This window comes from Sciurus vulgaris (assembly GCF_902686455.1).
Source record: "Sciurus vulgaris genome assembly, chromosome: 1".
Lineage (NCBI taxonomy): Eukaryota > Metazoa > Chordata > Mammalia > Rodentia > Sciuridae > Sciurus > Sciurus vulgaris.
In genome coordinates, this window is record NC_136461.1 from 112,963,687 (window position 1) to 112,982,283 (window position 18,597).

General features: G+C 52.7%; 1 protein-coding gene across 9 annotated transcripts; it reads right to left on the reverse strand.

Moving 5' to 3' along the window:
• Positions 1 to 611: 611 nt before the first annotated feature.
• Positions 612 to 18,089, reverse strand: CELF3 (CUGBP Elav-like family member 3). 9 transcript variants are annotated; one of them, XM_079137230.1, is made up of 14 exons: positions 18,059 to 18,089; positions 17,186 to 17,291; positions 15,929 to 16,011; positions 10,546 to 10,594; positions 10,026 to 10,154; positions 9,812 to 9,891; positions 8,702 to 8,845; positions 8,403 to 8,544; positions 8,033 to 8,182; positions 7,585 to 7,650; positions 7,151 to 7,285; positions 6,725 to 6,868; positions 5,724 to 5,860; positions 613 to 4,063 (listed from the first exon to the last, which is right to left on the reverse strand). In XM_079137230.1, exons 4-13 carry the CDS (start codon positions 10,592 to 10,594, stop codon positions 5,733 to 5,735), a joined length of 1,167 nt encoding a protein of 388 aa, XP_078993356.1. In that variant the 5' UTR covers positions 15,929 to 16,011; positions 17,186 to 17,291; positions 18,059 to 18,089; the 3' UTR covers positions 613 to 4,063; positions 5,724 to 5,732. The 9 variants fall into 9 exon arrangements, with proteins under 9 accessions (XP_078993350.1, XP_078993349.1, XP_078993353.1 ...); XM_079137224.1 differs by lacking the exon at positions 18,059 to 18,089 and having other exon boundaries at positions 612 to 4,063; positions 10,026 to 10,151; positions 17,186 to 17,965; XM_079137223.1 differs by lacking the exon at positions 18,059 to 18,089 and having other exon boundaries at positions 612 to 4,063; positions 7,151 to 7,282; positions 17,186 to 17,965.
• Positions 18,090 to 18,597: the final 508 nt, after the last annotated feature.

Sequence of the window (18,597 nt, forward strand, 5' to 3'; positions counted from 1 at the left end):
AGAAAAGGAGGTCGAGAGACGTGTGGAAGAGGGCATAAAGGAAGTCTTCATGAAGAAAGTAGTGTTCAGGTGAATCATTTAACATGAGCAGCATTTCATCAAGGAGCCATCCAGCAAACATTGTTGAATGTTATGTGTCTGACACTGTAGTGACGGAATGAAAACAGAAGAGGGGCCAGGTGTGTGGCACACACCTATAATTCCAGCACCTAGGGAGGCCGAAGCAGGAGGATTGCAAGTTTGAGGGCAGTCTCAGCAACCTAGCGAGGCCCTCAGCAATTTAGCGAGACCCTGTCTCAAAAAAGGGCTGAGGATGTGGCTCAGTGGTTAAATCAGCCCTAGGTTCAGTCCCCCGCAAAAAAAAAGAAAGAAAGAAAAGAGGGTGAAAAAGAATCAGGTTTGTCCAGAGAACTCCAGGCAGTCCCATTTGAACAGAGCTTAGACATGTGTAGGGATGAAGTGAAAAGTAAGAACCTAGAGAACCTTGGTGCCAGGGAGGTGTGAGGAGGGAGAGGGGGTGGGGGAAGAGGAAAAGAAGAGAGACAAAGTTTTGTTTTTTTATCAGTTGCAGCTAATAAGTAGAAGGAGTGGATAATTGGAAGGAAATAAATAAGAAAAAATGGCAAAGTAAAACCTTTCATGATTTAATAATATGGAATTTATTTATAATGAGAGAAGCAAAAGACTCCAAAGGTTTTATGTCTGTATGACTAAAATATAGAAATAATTAAGAGTTGAGACTTTTGGGGGGAAACTGTTTTAGCCTTGGACTATTTAGGCATGGGTGGGAAATCCAGTACAGATGTTAGCCATCATTTAATTATTTCCTAAGCACCTTGCAGTGGCACACACCTATAATAGTAGTGTTCTGGACACTGTCCAGGGTGGTGGGGATACAGTGGTGAACAAGCAGTGATTTGGACATGGACCTAGCTGAGGCTTTGCAGCTAGATTGGACATGAAATGTGAGTGAAAGGGGAACCCAAATTTAGGCTCTAGTGGGTACATTGAGAAAAAGTAATAACAAAATTTAGTTCAGGAGGAAATTCAGTTTAGGAACATATAGCTGAACACATAACACCTTTTTATAAGGTGGGTGAAAGATTGCAGTATATTGGAGAGAAACTCCAATTATGAGGAAGCTGAGTCCTTAGGAAAACAGAAAGGGGTCAGAGGACAGGGTTTTATTAGAAACAGGAGTTTGGGTCTCTGCAGTGGAAGTTCTCAGATTTGGAGAAGAGAAGGAGGCTTGGCTATGAAAGGGAGTTCCTTCAGTCTCAAATACTGTAAGCCAAACCTGAGAAAGGCTTTGAAATTTTAGCAAGAGAATTAAAAGACAAAGGAAACTCTGAAAAGAGGCCATGGCTCTCAAGCCAGCAGGGTCCAACCCCAAAGGAAATGGAGACACCTCTGTTCTGTGTATACATTTCAAAGCTCTAAAAATATAGAAAGGGGAATGAGAACACACTGAAGAAATTGTTCAGGGCTTTCCCTTGAGCACCCCCTCCATGGTTTTATCACCTCAGTTCTGCCTAACCTCAGTCTGCCTAAATGTGTTTTCATTTCTACAACTGAAACTTTCCCCTATCCCTGTTATTAACATGCCAGTTCCACTCTTCTGCCTCGAGAAGTTATTTTCCTGCTTTTTATGTTATTAATATTTGAATATAGCTTGATTATCATAAAAGAACAGACAATAAAGGTAGTCACTGTTTGTATGAGGGGCTGCCACACCTCAGCACTGCCCGAGCTTGGGGAAGACAGGCAGAAGGAGAGGACTCGCTAGTGTAACACCCCACCTACACACCTGTATCCCAGGAGAAAGCCCACCAGACAGTTTCTCTGGGAGAGGCTCTTGGTCTAAAACCTACCTTTCATCTTTCTGTTCTGACTCACAAGCTGCTGAAACTGAGACAGCTCAAGGATAAATTCATAAATATTGAATACCAACTCCTGCTGGTCCTCTTCTTAGGCTTCTTCCCATCTCTGACAACACACACACACACACACACTACTGTTTGAGATTTTTAGATGTCATGAACTAGGCTAAGATTCTACTGAAAGATCCCATCCTTGATCTCTACCAACCCAAGTACTGGGTTTTTTCCCCCTGAAACCACATCCACAGATCTGTCTCCATAGTACTTCACTTTCTGCTTCTCTTTTTAAATATACTTCGTCTGAAGCACTGTAAAGAGGAGGCAGAAGTGAGGTGAGTTGTGGGGATTTAAGCCTGTGGTATTTTCACCAAACAACTCTGGCCTAAGGCCAGATCAGAGCTGGAAGGTGAGCAGGTTGCTGCCTACTAGCCAAGTGGCCCATGTGCCATGAAGTCAAAGGCTACACCTGTGTAATCCTCCTGAGCCCAGCCCTAAAGAGATGCACAGAGAAGGATCTGAACTGGAAGGAACTTAGAGCTTATAGAGTCTACCCTCTACTGGATGGAGGTCACTGCAACAGCCTGCTCCACACTTCTTGGGATCTTTGCCTCAGTCCGGAGAACAGGTGAGGAGACAGAATCATGGTACCTGGAGTCTACCTATAGCCTTTCCTTATTGGCTTTGTGGCTCTGGGTAAGATAGTTAACCTTCAAAACCTCCCTTTCCCTGTCTGTAAAATTATATCCTGCCTCATGGGGTTCTTGGGAGGCTAAATGAAGAAATGCACATTAAGGACCTAGAACAGAATCACACACGATGGTGGTTAACACATGGTGATGCAGAAATAGAGGTTCAGAATGTAAGACTCCAATTCCCCAGCCTTCAGAGTGATGTGGCTGGGTACAGGGTTCCCAAGAGACCTTCTCCCTGTGTCCAATTCCACAGAACATTACAGAATTAAGCCCCACAGCAGGGTGGAAGAATAGAATCATGAAGCTACAAACAAGGCCTGGACACTGCTCAAGCAAGGGCCGTGCTCCTGGATAGTTTCTTCTCCCGAACTTCATTCTCTTTACCTCCCTCCCTCCCCATCCAATCCCCTACCCTTAACCTTCCAAGACTCTTATTTGATGCTTTTTAAACTTTTTTCTTTATTTAGACAGAAAAGACCAACTCTTTAAAAGTAAAATGCAATAAATAAATAAGTTAAGCATAGAGAACTGTCTGAAACTGACTCCCCAGTCTCCCCTTACCACTCCCACCCCCACCCCATTTTCTTTTCCCTAAAACCTCTTCCTAAAGAAAATGATCAGGTAATAAACCCCTTTAGCCCTCCCCACACCCCTCCTCCCAAATACCCAGTTACCCCCCAAAAGCAAAGGGAGAAATCAAGAGAGTGAGAAAAAAATCCAAGGGCAAAATTGTCTAAACTCCCAGAAAGAGAGATGGCAGCGACCGGGCTGGGCCGGGCGGGCTGGATAACGCACGGGTGGTCGTGGTATTTACATGGAGGGGGCCAGCAGAGACTGTAAACATTTTTAGGGGTTCAGGGGGAGGTCTTTTCCTCGTGAAAGGAGGAGGGTCTCTGTGGCTGACTGGCGGAGAGGCAGCCCTCAGGGCTCCCCCACACCCTCCTTGGAGGGGGCCCTTGGGGGAGGCAGTGAGTTTTAGGGCTGGGAGCCCGGGATTCAGGGATATCCTACCTCTAGCTGAGGGTGGAGGGGGGTGTGAGGCCAGCTTCTGAGAAGCCCCTACTGCGGGGAAGAGGCTGGGGTGAGGGTGGGCTTGGGGAGTGTGTGGGAGGCCTGCTGCCCACCCTGGGCCTTCACAGCTAGAACAGGCCCACTGGGTGGGGAGGCAAGTATGAACACTGGGCACAGAAGGCCCATCACAGGAGCCCTAGCAGAAGGCAGATACCGTGGAACCTTCCATCCTATTCCTTTCTCCCTCGCAAAGGCCAAAAGGGCACCTGGGAGGAAATAGGCCCTTGGAGCCAGGGAAGCAAAGCCACGGCCCTTCAGAGAGGCGGGGTGGTAGGAGTGGGCCAGTGTCCTGTGCCCCCAGGGCCATGAAGCAGCTTTTGCCCCAGAGCCAAATCAAGGCCCAGGGCAGATGTGCAGAGAGGGCCGGAGCCAGTTGTGGGAAGAGGGTGTGAGGCGCCCCTTCCTCTGGTATCTCCAGACCTGTGGAGGAAGGAAACATGTGAAGCATGGGGAAGATGGCCAGCAGTGCTGGTCACAGGCTCTGGGGAAAGGGAGGTGGCTGGGGTGGGTGGCATCTAAGATGGGGCTGCCTGAGGAAGGCAGGTCATCAGAAAGGCCTCATTCCAAATGGAACCATCTGGCCTCCCCAGCCATGAGAGCAAAGGCCAGGAACAGAGGAGTTGGGGAGGAAGGGAGTTGAACGATATAGAAACCAAAGGCTATTAGGAAAGAAATAGTCAAACAGCCCAAGAGAAAAATAAGGACTGGAAGAGAGGCAGAGACCTAGAGGGGAGAAAGGTAAAGAAATGAGACAACAAACAGGCAGGCATAGAGAACTAAGAGAAGGGAGAAGGAGGTGCATGTATGAGACAGACAGACACCTGGAAAGAGAGAGGGAGCATCCGCAAGAAGGCCAGGGTGGACCCAGGATTGGATTTAGGGATGGAGTCTCATGGGGTGAGACTGCCCCCAGCCTCTAAGCAGTGTTCTCATTCCTTTTTGGAAAGGAACAAAAAAGCAAGAGAGAAATGCACAGAACACAGACCACAGTCACCAACCACTGTTGACCAAGCACATCCCGCGAGCTGCCCCCGGCCCTGTCCCTGGGCTGGGGGGCGCTTCCCTCCATGGCCCCTCCCCAAATAACAAACATTTGGCTCCAAAGACAACACGCTCGTTCCATGCAACTTACAGGGGCCCGGAGCAGGGGTCCGGGGATGGGGGCTTCAGCCGACAATGGACACGGGCCCTGGGCTGGGGGGCCCCCCAGGGTGGGGGGAGTTAAGCAGCCAGGATTGGGGGGGAAAGGGGAGAAACAGAAAACGTGGGTATTGTTCTTGGGTTGTGTTTTTTTTTTTTTTTTTTCAGGGTTTAGTCCAAAGGAGATTAAACAACACAAAAATAACCAAGGCACACAGATCTGTGGCCCTGAGGTTGGGATGCTGGCCGACAGTAGGGTGGAAGGGGCCTGATAAGTGAAATTTACAGGTAATGCAACATTCCAACCACCTCCACCTAAACCAAAGTGACTCCCAAGAGCCCTGCAGTTTGAGCTCCCCCGATCTGTCCTGTGATCTCTCCTGGCCCCAGGGGTGCAGGGTCCACTGCTATGTATGGAAATCACCTGAACATCAGGGCAATGGGGTCCTGGTGTTTCCGCCATCAGGAGAACAGAGATCCAGAAACCAGCAATTCTAGGACCCTCCAGTACTCTAAAACAAACCCCTGCTCCCCCACACCTGCTCTCCTAATTCCATCCAACCCAAAGGAAAACCAGAAAGCAAGAGACACACAGACACGTGGACACTGATCAGACAAACGAGAACAGATATCGTGGAAGATGTGGGGTGGATACAGATAGATACAGACTTGGTTCCTTCTGGGCTCACATGGAGTGTGTATATGTGTGTGTGTATGTGTGCGTGTGAGGGAGAGAAAGAGAGAACGTGAGAGATAGATGGCTGAACAACAGCTGAGGGAGTTTCCCAGATCCCAGCTTCTCCTGCCCAGAGTCAGGAGTAGGGATGGGAGTGGGCACCCCTGAGGATGGTGGAGGAAGGGATGGGTGGTACACATGAGGGCCCTGGCTGCAATGTGTGGGGGTTGGAGAGGGAGGGCAAAAGACAGAAGCAGCACCCACCTGGGGCTCTCAGTAGGGCCGGTTGGCATCCTTAGGCCGCTTTAGCTGGACTTTGAGGCGCTTCATGCCGATCTGGAAACCATTCATGGCCTGGATGGCAGCCTGGGCACTGGCCGGATTGTCGAAACTCACAAAGCCTGAGGTGAGAGGGGCATAAGGCCCAGCCCGGCCCCACCTCCCTTTCCTGTGCTCAGGGATAGGGCTTTTTCTTCAGTTTTCTAGAACTACCCTATTTCCTCTAGGTCTCCCTAATGCCTAGAATACTGCTTGGCACATGGAAGGCATTCAGAAAGAATATGTTGATTGGTGGGTTGAATGCATGATCCCAGTCCTGTCACTCATAGAACAAGGACACTCTTTCCAGCATTATTTGCAGGGTGGCCTCTTCCTCAGCCTGAATATGTCTGAAATGACCTTTTGAAAACTGTCATTTCCAGACTCTACATGGCTTTCGAAACAAGGTCCCTGGAGCAGACTTTCAAAGATGTGAAGTAACTAAAAGCTACTTCCTTTTAAAAAAAAAAAAAAAAAAAAAAAAAATCCCTAGACTGAGCCTATTTGACTTCATCAAGCATGAATTTGGCAGGGTGGGATTTTTGTGTATGTATATGTCCAGGATCAAACCCAGGGCCTCACACATGCTAAGCACCCGCTCTACCTCTGAGCTATATTTCTGACCAAGGCTGGTCCTAACAAGAAAGATGAAGCTGTGATTTTCTACAGGAAGAGATGAGCTCGGGCAGCAACTCATATGGGATTTGTGTGTGTCAAAGATGGTTCTGTCATGTCCTTGGATATGCGGGATGTCAAATACAGGGTCCATTGTGACCATAATGCTTTCAATTGTATCAGACCTTGTTCTAATGTAGAGTTTCTGGGTGTGGGGTGTGGGGTGAGAAGGGGTAATGCATGTGCTCCAGAGAGGGGGGAGGACTTGAGTCTGACTGGCCTGGAACAACAACGAAAAGTATACTTCATCTTTTGGATCATCATATTCTTACCAAAACATTTGCTCTGATTGGTAGCCCGGTCAACAAAGACTTTGGCTGAGATGACATGGCCAAAGGGGACAAACATCTGGAGGATCTCTGAGTCCGTGAACTCCTGGGGCAGGTGGTAGATGAAGATGTTACAGCCATCAGGGCCTGGGTAGCAGCAGAGACCGAAGGAAGAGCTCAGTGTTTGGGAGATGTAGACTTAAGCAACAGAGGTCCTGGGGAAAGCAGATCCCAGGAGGACCTGCCAATCCTAGCTCCCAGTAGCTGGGCCAGGGGGCTCCAGCTACCTCTTCCCCACTTGTTTTCAACCCCACAACATGGGCAGGAGCTGGGTTTGGCAATAGGGTAATCAGAAGTCCCTGAGACCACAACGAGGACATTCATATCCCATTGGCTTGTGGCTATGAGGACCCTGCCCAGGGCTGGCACCTTCTCGTTGCTGCTGCTGCTGCTGCTGTTGTTGCTGCTGCTGCTGTTGAGGCGGTGGTGGAGGCTGCTGGGCGACCAGGGCTGGAGGCTGCGGGAACGCAGGCGCAACTAGGCTGTAGGCCGCTGGGTAGGCTGCTGGGGTGGGGAGAACAGAGAGAGCTAATGGGGCTCCCCTGACTCCTCCCAGCCAGATCTGTCTCCCTCCCCGTAGCCCAGGCCAATGGAATCCACAGCACAGAGAGATGGTCAGGAAAGGAACTCCCTCAGCCCTTGAGTGTGATTCCCCTCAAGATCCATCCTTATGGGTGAGGCTTGTCAGAAAAGTCTGAAGAGGGTAGTCAGCAGAGAGCCGAGAAGCCCAGATCCACTGTCCGGGTCTCTTTTCCTCTTGTCATCCCTCCCGCCTGGGCAGGGGCCTGTGTAAGGAGGCTCACCTGTATAATGCTGCATCCCTGCGTAGGCCTGCTGCAGGGGGTCCACAGGGGCTGCGGGGCTCTGGGCTGAAGAGAGCAGCAGGGACTTTGAATGGGCCTGGCACACAGCAGGAGACCCACCAGCACCTCTCTGAGCAGAGACTGGGCAGTGGGGAGGGGAGCCTCATCTGGGTGTGGGGTGTGGGGTGAGAAGGGGTAATGCCCGTGGTCCAGAGAGAGGGGAGGACTTGAGTCTGACTGGCCTGCAACCCTGGATGAGTTGAACCATTTCAACTCTCTAAGCCTCAGCTTCCCTGGCCAAGAACAAGAGCATCCCTGCTCAGGGTGAAAGAGCCTGACAAAGCCCCTGGAACCCTGAGGCTAGAGAGGGAAGGTGTGGCATGACTGCCAGGACAGGAAAGGTGGCTTGGATGGATCTGGGGCAGGGTGGGCAGGCAGAGGGCCCCACCTGGGTAGGGATGAACCCCGTTGGGATACAGAGCATCAGGGGCAGGCTGCCCAGTGGGCTGGGTGGGCACCGGGCTGTAGCCGTTGACGCCCAGGGCAGCTGGGATGGCAGAGACAGGCGTGGCAGCGATGGCAGGAGGGGTGCTGGTTCCTGGGGAGGAGAAAGCAACAGAGGCAGAGCAGAAAAGCAGACACACAGAGATGCAGAGAACTAGTCAGCAAGTCTGAGGGCAGATAGGAGCAAGCAAGCTATTCTCTGACCCTAGAGCCCCTCCTGGACCCCATCGTCTCCCCTTCCCCCACTACCATGCTATAGTTCCCTGGTCTTGCCCTGTTTATGCCTAGCCCAGCATTGTCTGCACAGGCCTCACCTGAGGATGGGGTGATGGGGGTGGCGATGAGGCCATTGGCATTGATGGCAGCCATGTGCTGCATCTGCACAGCAGCCATGGTGGCCATGGGGCTGAGGTAGGCACTGTGAGCCGCTACCAGGGCCGCCTGCTGCTGCATCAGCTGGAGAGATGAGGAAATGAGAGTAGGGCCAGGCCTCCTGCACCCTGGCCTAACTCTTGAGACCTGGGTCTTAGTGTGTTGGGAAGATGGGGGGCAGGACACAGGGGCCAGGAAAGACATGGGGATGGGCCAGGTCCAGGAAAGGAACAGTGCTTACGGCCTGGGTGTAGGCGCTGTAGGCTCCAAACTGGAGGGCAATGGGGCTGAACATGCCCAGCTGGGTGGCCACCTGCTGCATTCGACGGAGACCTCGCTCCTTCTCTGTGTCAGCAAACTTCACCACCAGGCTGGAGGAGGCACCCTGGGCATGGGCCCCACATGCAGGTCAGAGAAAGAGAGTCAGCACCTCTCTTCCTCAGGGGCCCTCAACACCTGGCCTCAAGTCCCACCCTCATGCACTGGCATCTTTGGGACAGAAGCCACCATTCTGTCCATGTCAAATGGGGAGATTCTAATTCTACCCTTCCCCTGTGCTAGGATGTGCAAAAGGTTAGAAAGAGTTGAGGAATGTGAAGACATGTGCTGGAAAAGTGAAAGGCCTACTGGTATGGAAAGGCATCGCTGGCTTCTCTGTGAGGGTTCTGAGCTGGAAATCTTCCCCTTGGTAGAAGAGCCACAGCAAGTTTAATCTTGCCCCACCTCCCTTGTGCAACTCCTTCCCCCACAGCCTGTTCCTCATGGCATGCTCAGTGGATATGGCCTCAGATTTTAACACCAGCCAGAGCTGAATAAAAAACACACTGGGACATTTGCAAGGATTGTTGTAGAATCGTAGGCTCTAGAGCTGAAGGAGCCTGGGGTCACCTAATATGGTTCTCTATCCCATGCTGTCTCTTCTCCACTGAGCCCCTGCTCAAGGTTTGCCCAACCTCCACTAGAGAGAACTGCCAGTTAGGGGATGCACACAACCCTCAGAGCTGGATAGTTGTTTTGGAGGTTTGTTTGGCTGGGGAGTGCCCAGAATGCACTCAGTTGACCCAGCTCTAATGTGCAGGCATCAGAATCAACATGCATGGGGCTTCAGAAAGGGATGCAAGAGGCTGGAAGGGCTGAGGAATGGAGGGTGAGGGAGTTTGGACTGAAGATGAAGTGGGTATAGGAGAGGAGAGGTGGGGAAATGTTATTTGACAGATGACCATAAAAGGTTTGGTTTTTCTGCCAGAACATTCTTTTCAAATAAATGGAGAGTCCTATCCTGAGTGGACTGCCCCTTTGTGCCAGGGCCTGGTGGGAAGGGGAGGCCTGTGGGGAAGGGAGTGGGGCTCACAGGCAGGGTCCGGCTGCTGTGGAGGGTGTTGATGGCGGCCTGAGCCTCAGCATGGGTCTGGAACTTCACGAAGGCGCAGCCTAGGTGGAAATTAAGAAGAGAGGGGTTGAGCTCCCGCCTCAAGGCCCCCACCGGAGTCCAATTGATAAGGAACCAGCAGGGAGGGGCAGGAAGGCTTGAAGGCCTCTGGGGAAATTGGACAATGGGTGACTACCTTTGCTGGTGCCATCTGGTCCCCGGAGCACAGTGCACTCGTCTATGGTCCCAAATGGCTCGAACATCTTCCGGACGTCTTCATCTGTCTGCTGCTTCCCTAGCATCCCCACAAAGAGCTTCCGGTCTTCTGGCGGGTAGGGCACAGGAGGAAGCACATGCTCAGGCTTCCTGGGTGCTTGCCCAGCCCCTTCACCTTTCTCTCTTCTCTGGAGCTCCTGCCACTACTTCTCTCAGCCTGGGGACCAATGGTTCTAGGGTGTGAAGTGGGTGATGACTGGGGAGTAGGGGACAGTTCCATAAAATTCTCATCAGCTCTCATCTTGCACTCCACTGAGCCTCAGTATTGCCATCTCTATTGAGGGCCAAATCTCCATCAATGACTCCTATCTCCATCTTGACTGGGAACTCTTCAGAATGATCAGACTTTCTTCCTTGAGAAAGGCTTCCCCTCATCTCCTCCAAGCCCTGAGCCCGCGGGTGGGAAAGAGAGGTATGGAGTCTAAACGTGCAGAACCTACCTCCTCGACTCTCGCTGTCGGCTGGCTTGACCTGGATGGGCCTGTTCATCTGAAGAAGAAAAGAGAAGGCAGACTCTAGGGACCTCCTCTGAACTCCCAAGAGCCCTCCCTGTGCCAGGACCTACAGAGAGGTTGAAGGGAGCAAGCCCTAGACCCAGGCAGTTTTCCCCAGCCCTCTAAGTTTCCCATGGGCATCAAGGGCAAGGCCTAATCTTGTCTAGGATTAGGACCTGAGGGGATTAGAGGCAGTAGAGAGAGAGGATGAAGAGGAAGATGTTCATGGGGCACACTGGCTCAGGTTGGTCCCAGATGCCTAGACTGGGATTAGGTGCTACTCTTCTTAGGGGAGAAGGGGATCTGTCCACAGGACCCAGGTCCTGAGACAATATCCAACCAAGGGGCTATTCAACAAGAACTGCCTCCCTTCTACAAAGTAGAAGCAACACAGGCGGCCCCATGGAGAAGCCCCCAAGGAGGACTCTAGACTGAGGGAGACCCCACAGAGGCCCAGACTTCCTTCTGACCCCTGGAGGTGTGTCTGCTTCTCTTTCTGCCCCCCTACACCCCTTGACCCCAGGGGGAAGGCACTCGGGCAGCACAAAGGGAGCAGATGCCCAGTCTCCGTGGCAACGGAGAATGCGCACCATGGCAACCGCCCACTCAGCCTGATTTATCCGTCCCCGTCGCCCTGGCGACCGTGGTGACGTCATCACTTCTGCTGCTCCACACACCCGGAGAAGGAGTGGGGAGGGGGGGTGGGAACAGGGTATGCTGGGGGTGGAGGATTTGGTGGGGGCTGGGAGGTGGGGGAGGGGCCAGGAAAGCTTCCTGGTCCTGGAGGGAGGTGTGCAGAGCAAGCCTTGTAGGGGCCATACTGTCCCTTCTCCTGCCTCCCTCCTCCAGAGCAAATCCTTGCTGTCTAGATAGAGGAGACAGCTCTAAAAGAACAGAGAATGTCCCGTGCTCCTTCACAATTCTCTCTGGCTCAGAAGTCCTCCAGAGCTCTACCCTCTCCCTGACCCGGCAGTATCTCCCTTTGTTCAGTCTTCATTGGGAAATGGAGAAATTCCTAGTTCCACTCTCCATGTCTGTCTGGTGAGAGGACTTGGAAATGACTCCCACAGGTTGATTTCCTTAGGCAGGATGGGGAGCATTGTAGGAACTGGAAATGGAGGATTCAGCATACAGTGTCTGAGGAGTGTGACCACTGGGATCACACCTGTCCCCCCTCATTCATCTGATGGTGGGGCAGTCCTAGTTCCAGTGACCAATAAATAAACACAATTAAAATTAAACAAACTGTTCATTTGCATTCTGAGGGTGGGACTATGGGTTAGGAGACCTGAGATGATGGACCAGCCCTGCAATTCACTAGCTGTATGACCTTGGATCTGTCCAGTCACTCTTTCCTCTGCCTATCAACTTCTTCATCTGAAAAACAAGGGGGCAGACCAGGTGGTCTTCAGTCAGGTTCCCTTCAGCTCTGATGCCCTAGCAATTGGAGACTTTGTGTGGAATCACTCAACCCAAAATGCAGAAATGACAGCTACCCCCTGCACCTTCTACGCTGGTCCCATGTACTAGAGCATGCCTGGCACTCTGCTAGTTAGGTATTCACAGCCTTGGATCAAATCTAAATCCCACCTCAAATGGCACTCCTGCCCCAGGCCCAACACCCAGATCTCTGGATCTGAGAGCAGCTGGTAGGGGAGGGAGGTCACAGTCCACAAATCCTCCAGCCAACATGCCCCCAGCTTTATCTCCCACCAATCTGGGATTATCCCATCTGAGGTTCAATCTCCTTAGGAGTGTGTGTGTGTGTGTGTGTGTGTGTGGTGTGTGTGTGTGTGTGTGTGTGTGTGTGTGTGTGAAGGCAAGGGCTGGAGTCAGAAGTTCTGGGGGTTCATGGTCATTCACCTCTTCCTCTCCTGCACTGTAACCAAAACAGTCAGGAAATTTCCTCACAGATACCTTGGCATAGCCTCAGCTCACCCCACCAGGGGCTCAGCACAGGGGGATTCTTATGGTTGGCACTAACCCCTTCCCAACAGGCCCTTAGGGATTTGCCGTTCTGGTTGGAGTTGGGGAACCTGGGACCTAGAGAGAAAGGATGTGGTTCCCTCCCTGCACAGACTTGCAGGAACAAAAATAGCATAGCAATAAATATCACAGCTGATGTGAATTCACACAAAGACACACACTAGTGCATAGGCCACAGCATGGACCATGGTGACGAAAACTCCTCCACACCCTCACAGACTCTCTCCATGCCCTCAGTGCCCATTTCCAGCCTCCTTCTTCCTGGCCTAGCACTTCCTGTGGGAAGCTCAGGCTTTGTTAGCTCAGCTCTGGCACACCTGCCCCCCTCCCCTGAGTCCAGCTGTGCCCTGTTTACCTGGCAACCAGGCAGGCGCCTCTTCCCTAGCTACCATCTACCAGGTGATAAGCCCTCCCCAGGGCCTCCCAAAGAGGAAGGGTCAATTTATACCCCAACCAGGAATCCCTGAGCTGCCTCCAACAGGATCATTTTAAGTCCCCATCCTTCTCACCAAGAGCAAAGCCCCCTTTTCAAGAAGAGCTCATTGTTCCCACAAAATCTAATTATTTTGAGAGTGCAGGCCTTGCCACTCCTGGTTTCACACTTGTTCCCTGTGTCCTGGACCACTCACAGGTGAAGCCCTAGCCCACTTTCCCAGCAGCAAGCTGACAGGGAAGGCCCTTGTCTGCAGAGTGGGATTTCAGTGCAGAGTGGAGGGAAAAGAAGAGGACAGACAGAGGCATCCTTCACACATCTGCCTCCAGGAGACAACACCTGGCTCACAGGACCCATTCAGGGACCTGGAGCAGAGCAGCCCCTGGGAACTTTTAGTGGAGAGAACAGAAAGTAGGGCTTGATAGTCATAGACACAACTCCCATTCTTCCTCTATGCAGCCCAAAACACTACTCTAATATGGTAGCACCTTCTAGATTTGGGGGTAATAAAGATGGGGAGCAAGGGTTGGGCACTGTGGTGCACAACTATAATCCCAGAAGCTTGGGAGGCTGAGGCAGGAGGATCTCCAGTTCAAAGCCAGCTTCAGCAAAAGTGAGGTGCTAAGCAACTCAGTGAGACCCTTTTTTTTTTTTTTTTTTTTTTTTTTTTTTTGTGGTGCTGGGGATTGAACCCAGGGCCTTGTGCTTGCAAGGCAAGCACTTTACCAACTGAGCTATCTCCCAAGCCCCCAGTGAGACCCTTTCTCTAAATAAAATATAAAATAGGGCTGGGGGATGTGGCTCAGTGGTAGAGTGCCCCTGGGGTCAATCCACAGTACTGAGCAGGAGGGGGATCTGCAATAGGAGGGCTTGGAGATTACAGAATAGGAAGAACTCCCCAACAGAATCATGCAGCAACTTGACACACTGTACACACACACACACACACACACACACACACACACACACACACACACTTGTCTAAGGGAGAAGGCAGATGGCAGGAGAAAGGAACCAAGAGGGTACAAAAGGTCAGGTAGGACTTGCTTGCAGACATCTGCTTGCCTTGAATGCCTTGGGTCAGCTCCCCCAAACCCCTAGCATAGAGGCATGTCTGTGGGAGAATGGAACACCTTATCTCCTATTGGAAGCTGTCAGATCCCTCTGGATTCTGTCCCCTACAGCGAAGGCCAGTGTGGGAACTCTGTGTCACCTGGAAGCTCTGGAGCAGGGCTAGACAATCATTAACCCGGGCTCCCTTTTCCCTCATCCCCAACTCTGGGGCCTCAGGAAGGGAAGACAGCACCTCTTTGTGTCCTGGACGCAGGGTAGATACCCCCAGCGGCAGGATCCACCCTTGGGACTCACCGACCCCTGGCTATCTCTCATCCAACTCCCCACTTTGGTCTCCTTTTCTCTCTCTTTTTTCCCTTGACCCCCTCTGGTTTCTGCAGAGACTCTGAAATGGGGAGACAACAGGAAAAGACAAATGGCAATGGATATGAAAACTGTTGATATGACAGGGGCCTTCAGAAAAGGGAGGGAAAGGAAAGATGGGACTCATTGGGGACCAGGCTTATGTGTTGCCTACACCCCCACACATCTGGCCTGTTGGTTGCTCACATGTGTGCGTGCATGAACACACGCTCACCCTGGATCCTGGAGCTTGCTCACTCACGTGCATGGGTCCTCTACTCTGTGGGGTGATGGCTGTTCTTGCTACTGAGTAGGATAAGATGGCTGGGGGAGGGGCAGTTAGGTTTACCTTCCCAGCAAGGCTAAGGTGTTGAAGACCAGGGAGGAGCTCTCAAGGGTTTGAGTTGGGAGTGGTTAAAATAGTTCTAATTTTCCTGGATCCTGTTCTGCCCACTCCTATCCCTTGTCTGTTTCCTTCCCAGGAAGAGATGGTTGCTCAGCACCATTCTCTGCTTCCCACATCGGGAAGGAATAAAGGCTAGGACAGATGTGTCTCCAGCACCCAGACTGTGCTGAGCAAATGTTTGCTGAGAGCAGGGGTGGAGTTAGATCTCAGGAAGTACTTCCTGGGATCATAGTCTGGGAGAAAACAGAAGACAAAGAGCTAAAGGGAATGGGGGCTCCTTTCCCTTCAGTTCCATTGAGTTGGTATGTGGTGGGGTCGCGGTCTGAGAGTCTTTATTCCTAACCTCAGTTGTCAGCCCAAGCTTGGGACAGTCTGCAAGGCTGACTGAGAAGAAGAAACAAAGAGATGTGACCTTATGGTGGGGAGGCCACATCAGAGCCATCCCAGCCTCCCTGGGCACACTTGACAGGATCAGGCCTGATTCCCCACAATGATACAAGCCCTGCCCTTGCCTGCTACCCGCATCCTCATGTTCAGGCCTTGCTCTGTGCCTCTGTTTCCAAGGCTCTTTCTTGGAGACCCAAGGGGAGCGTGACTGAATTCAGAAACTAGCAATAGGTTGCCAATCCAGCAGACCCCCGGCTGCCTATTCTCAGGACAGCAGCACCCCTCCCCCATCTCACAACCCCCCAGGCTGACTCTCCAGAGCCACAAGAGTGCCTCCTGTTCAGCCTGACCTGTGCTTGCTCCGTGGTGTACAGAGTCTTCTCCCCACACCTCCCGCCAGCTAAGTATTCCCTGTAGCATGGTCCGTGGGCAGGTTGGGAAGTGGGGGAGGGGCTGCATCTGCTCCTCGGAAAGGAAAGGTCACGTTTATTTACTCCTTTACTCTGCTAATGGTTCTTTTCCTTCTCTCCAGGTAAGAAGAGAAAAATGCATGCATCTGCAGTAAGAAAGGTAGACGCTAAAAAGAGGAATTTCCTGGTGATGATAGGAGGTGGGAAATCTGCTCAGTGTGTGGGTGGTGAATTCCTTGCCACCTCAAAGACCCTTCTCAGCCTCCTGGCCCTGCAAAGTATGGGACTCACCCCTGGAAGCGTCTTCTGTTCGTGCAGGGCACTCTGGGCCTTCAGGGCTGAATCGCGGGCACAGTATGTCAGGAAGGCACATCCTAAGGAGGGGCAGGGGCAGAGAGACAGGATGGGGGGATGAGTCCTGGTCTCCCCTCCCTAACAGGCTCCCCCCATAAGACTGAGGACTGGGGAGAGTTTCCCATTTGTCATCTTCTGCCTGCTGGGGCAGGGAGGTCTCTGAGGGGGCAGACATTCTGTCTCAGAAGTGGGACAGAGACCTGGAGCTCTAAATGCTGGTGAGATGGACAAGGGAGGGTGCTGGGCTGTTAGGAGATGGGGCTTGGGGTGGCCTGTGATCCCCAGACAAATACTCATAGCCTGGTTCTCTCTCATCTGCTCTCCTTTGCCTTTTCTTCCCTCCATCTTGGCCATCATCACCCCTCTCCTCTCCTGTTTTCCCTATTTTCTCATGTCTCCCTAATTCCAGGGGAGGCAGGTACAGGGTAGAGAGTAGAACAGAGAAGGAAAGGGAAGAATAGTTAGCCGGAAGTACATTTTCTCTGAGCCCAGTGATGGGAGGGAGGTAGTGTGGCCCTCCTATCCCCAGTGATTGGAGCTCTCCAAGTCCTAACCCTAGGGTCAACCCTGCTTAGCACACAGTCCTCAGAGAGACGTCAGGGGTGTCCTCCCTCTTAACTTTCTAAGTCCCCCTGCACTACTCAGACCCTCACCAATCTATCCTCCATGCCCTACTTCTCAGGTCCCTCACTTCAGTCCTGGGGCTGCCCTGCCCAGGTCATCTCCACACTTAAGCCTAGGTACCTCTGTGTCCTGACCCTGTCCCAACATTATCTCAAGCTACCCAGATTCTCAGTCCTGCCCAACACACACACACACACACACACACACACACACACACACACACACACCTGTCCAGCTCCTCAACTACCAAACCAGCTCTCTTGTCCCTTCATTCTTTCTTGAATTCATCCACAATATCGACACCCCTTCCATATGTGGGGTTCATGTTTTTGCAGCCTCTTGAAAACTCTTCGCCCAAAAGAGCACCCACCAAGTCCTCCATCCTAGAGTCCCTTGGTCACTCCAGCTGAGTTCTCTTCCACGTTCTCCATCCACAGTCCCCAGCCTCTGGGCACCTCTACCTCCATATCAGCCCTTTCCAATCACTCCATTCCTCCAGCCTGGCTTCTCCCTTCCTCCCAACCTCCCAGTCCATCCCTGCCACCTCTCCAGCCAAGTCTGACCCCTCACCCTTGTGCAGCCCGGTGTACTTGTCCTTGATGACAGTCAGTTCGAAGATCCGACCAAACTGCTCGAAGATGGGTTTCAGGTCCTTTTCCTCCAGATGCCTCGGGATCTGCCCCACAAACAGCTTGATGGCATCCGGCTCCTTCATTGGGGCGGCCCACGAGGAGGGGCCGAGGGGAGCAGGGAGAGGCCCAAAAGCCAGGGGAGCTGCCCAACAAGGAGGCAAGTGGTGGGGGCCGGGGGCCCCGCCTGGGCTGGCTTTCCCTTTGGCCCCCAACCACACTGCTGAGCAGAGGAGCAGCTCTTCACACAAAGGAGGCCCAGGGAGTTGAGGGCTAGGGGTCAGGGGTCTAGGCGGACACTGTCATGCCACCAGGGGGCATAGCCCAAACAAACGATCTCCCTCCCAGAGATCTGGCAAATATCCCAGGATGGGGGTCAGTGTGGCCAAGACCAAGAGGGTTAGGTCGTGGTAGGGGTGCTGGGACTTAGAGGGCTGGGAACTGGGGGTGGAGATGAGAGCCGAAGGTGGGGGAAAGGGCCTGAGGAGGGCGTTGGGGAGGAGACTGAGGGGTTAGGGGCCTGATATGGTTGCCAGCAGCGTCAGTGAGGGGGGGCCCACTCCTGATGTGGGGCAGGTAGATCTCTTGTTGGCTTCCCCGGGGAGGACACCTCCCCTGTGGCTGATCCTTCTGCTGGGTCCGAATGATGCCAGATGCTTGATCTCTGATGGCGGCAGGGCTCCGGGGGTCCCTTTTGCCCTGCCGCCCCCCTTCAGGTCCTCCCCTCAGCCCCCCTCCCACCCCCACCCCGTTCCCCGGGCCTGGACTGCTGCTGGCTGCTCCCGCCGCTGGGGCTGCCTGCTTTCCCGGTCACCTGGGTCCCGGAGCTCTGCTCTCCGGCCGCGCTCTCCTCAACAAAAACCTCCCCCCTCCACACCCCCCTCCTCACTCCCACCTCCTTTCCCCTGACATCAGTGATGTCAGTCTCAGGGGTAGAAAACAAATTCTCTACCCTGGAGAGGGACGCACAATCCAGGCAAGAGCCACGCCCTCTTTCTATCTCCGTCCTTCCTGACTCCTTTCCCGCCCCCAGAAGAGCAGCTGGTCCTGTTGATAACAACCCTTCCCCCATCTTACTCCTAATCAGGAGTTGGGCAAGGCACTAAGATGGAGAATTTATAGAGGAGCCCTAAGGTGGGGTCCATTGTTCCGGGGGCTGGAGCTGTCCCCGGTGCTGGAAAAGAAGACCCAGGAGATGGGAGCTGGGGGTGGGGAGAGGGGAGCCTGGCATTTGGGAGTCCGAGAGTGGGGATCCAAGGAAAGAAACCACAGAAAGGAAATCACGGATACAACAGTTGGGCGGGTTGAGAGGGAGAGAGGCATGGATAGGGAGGGATGCAGGTCGCAGAGTCT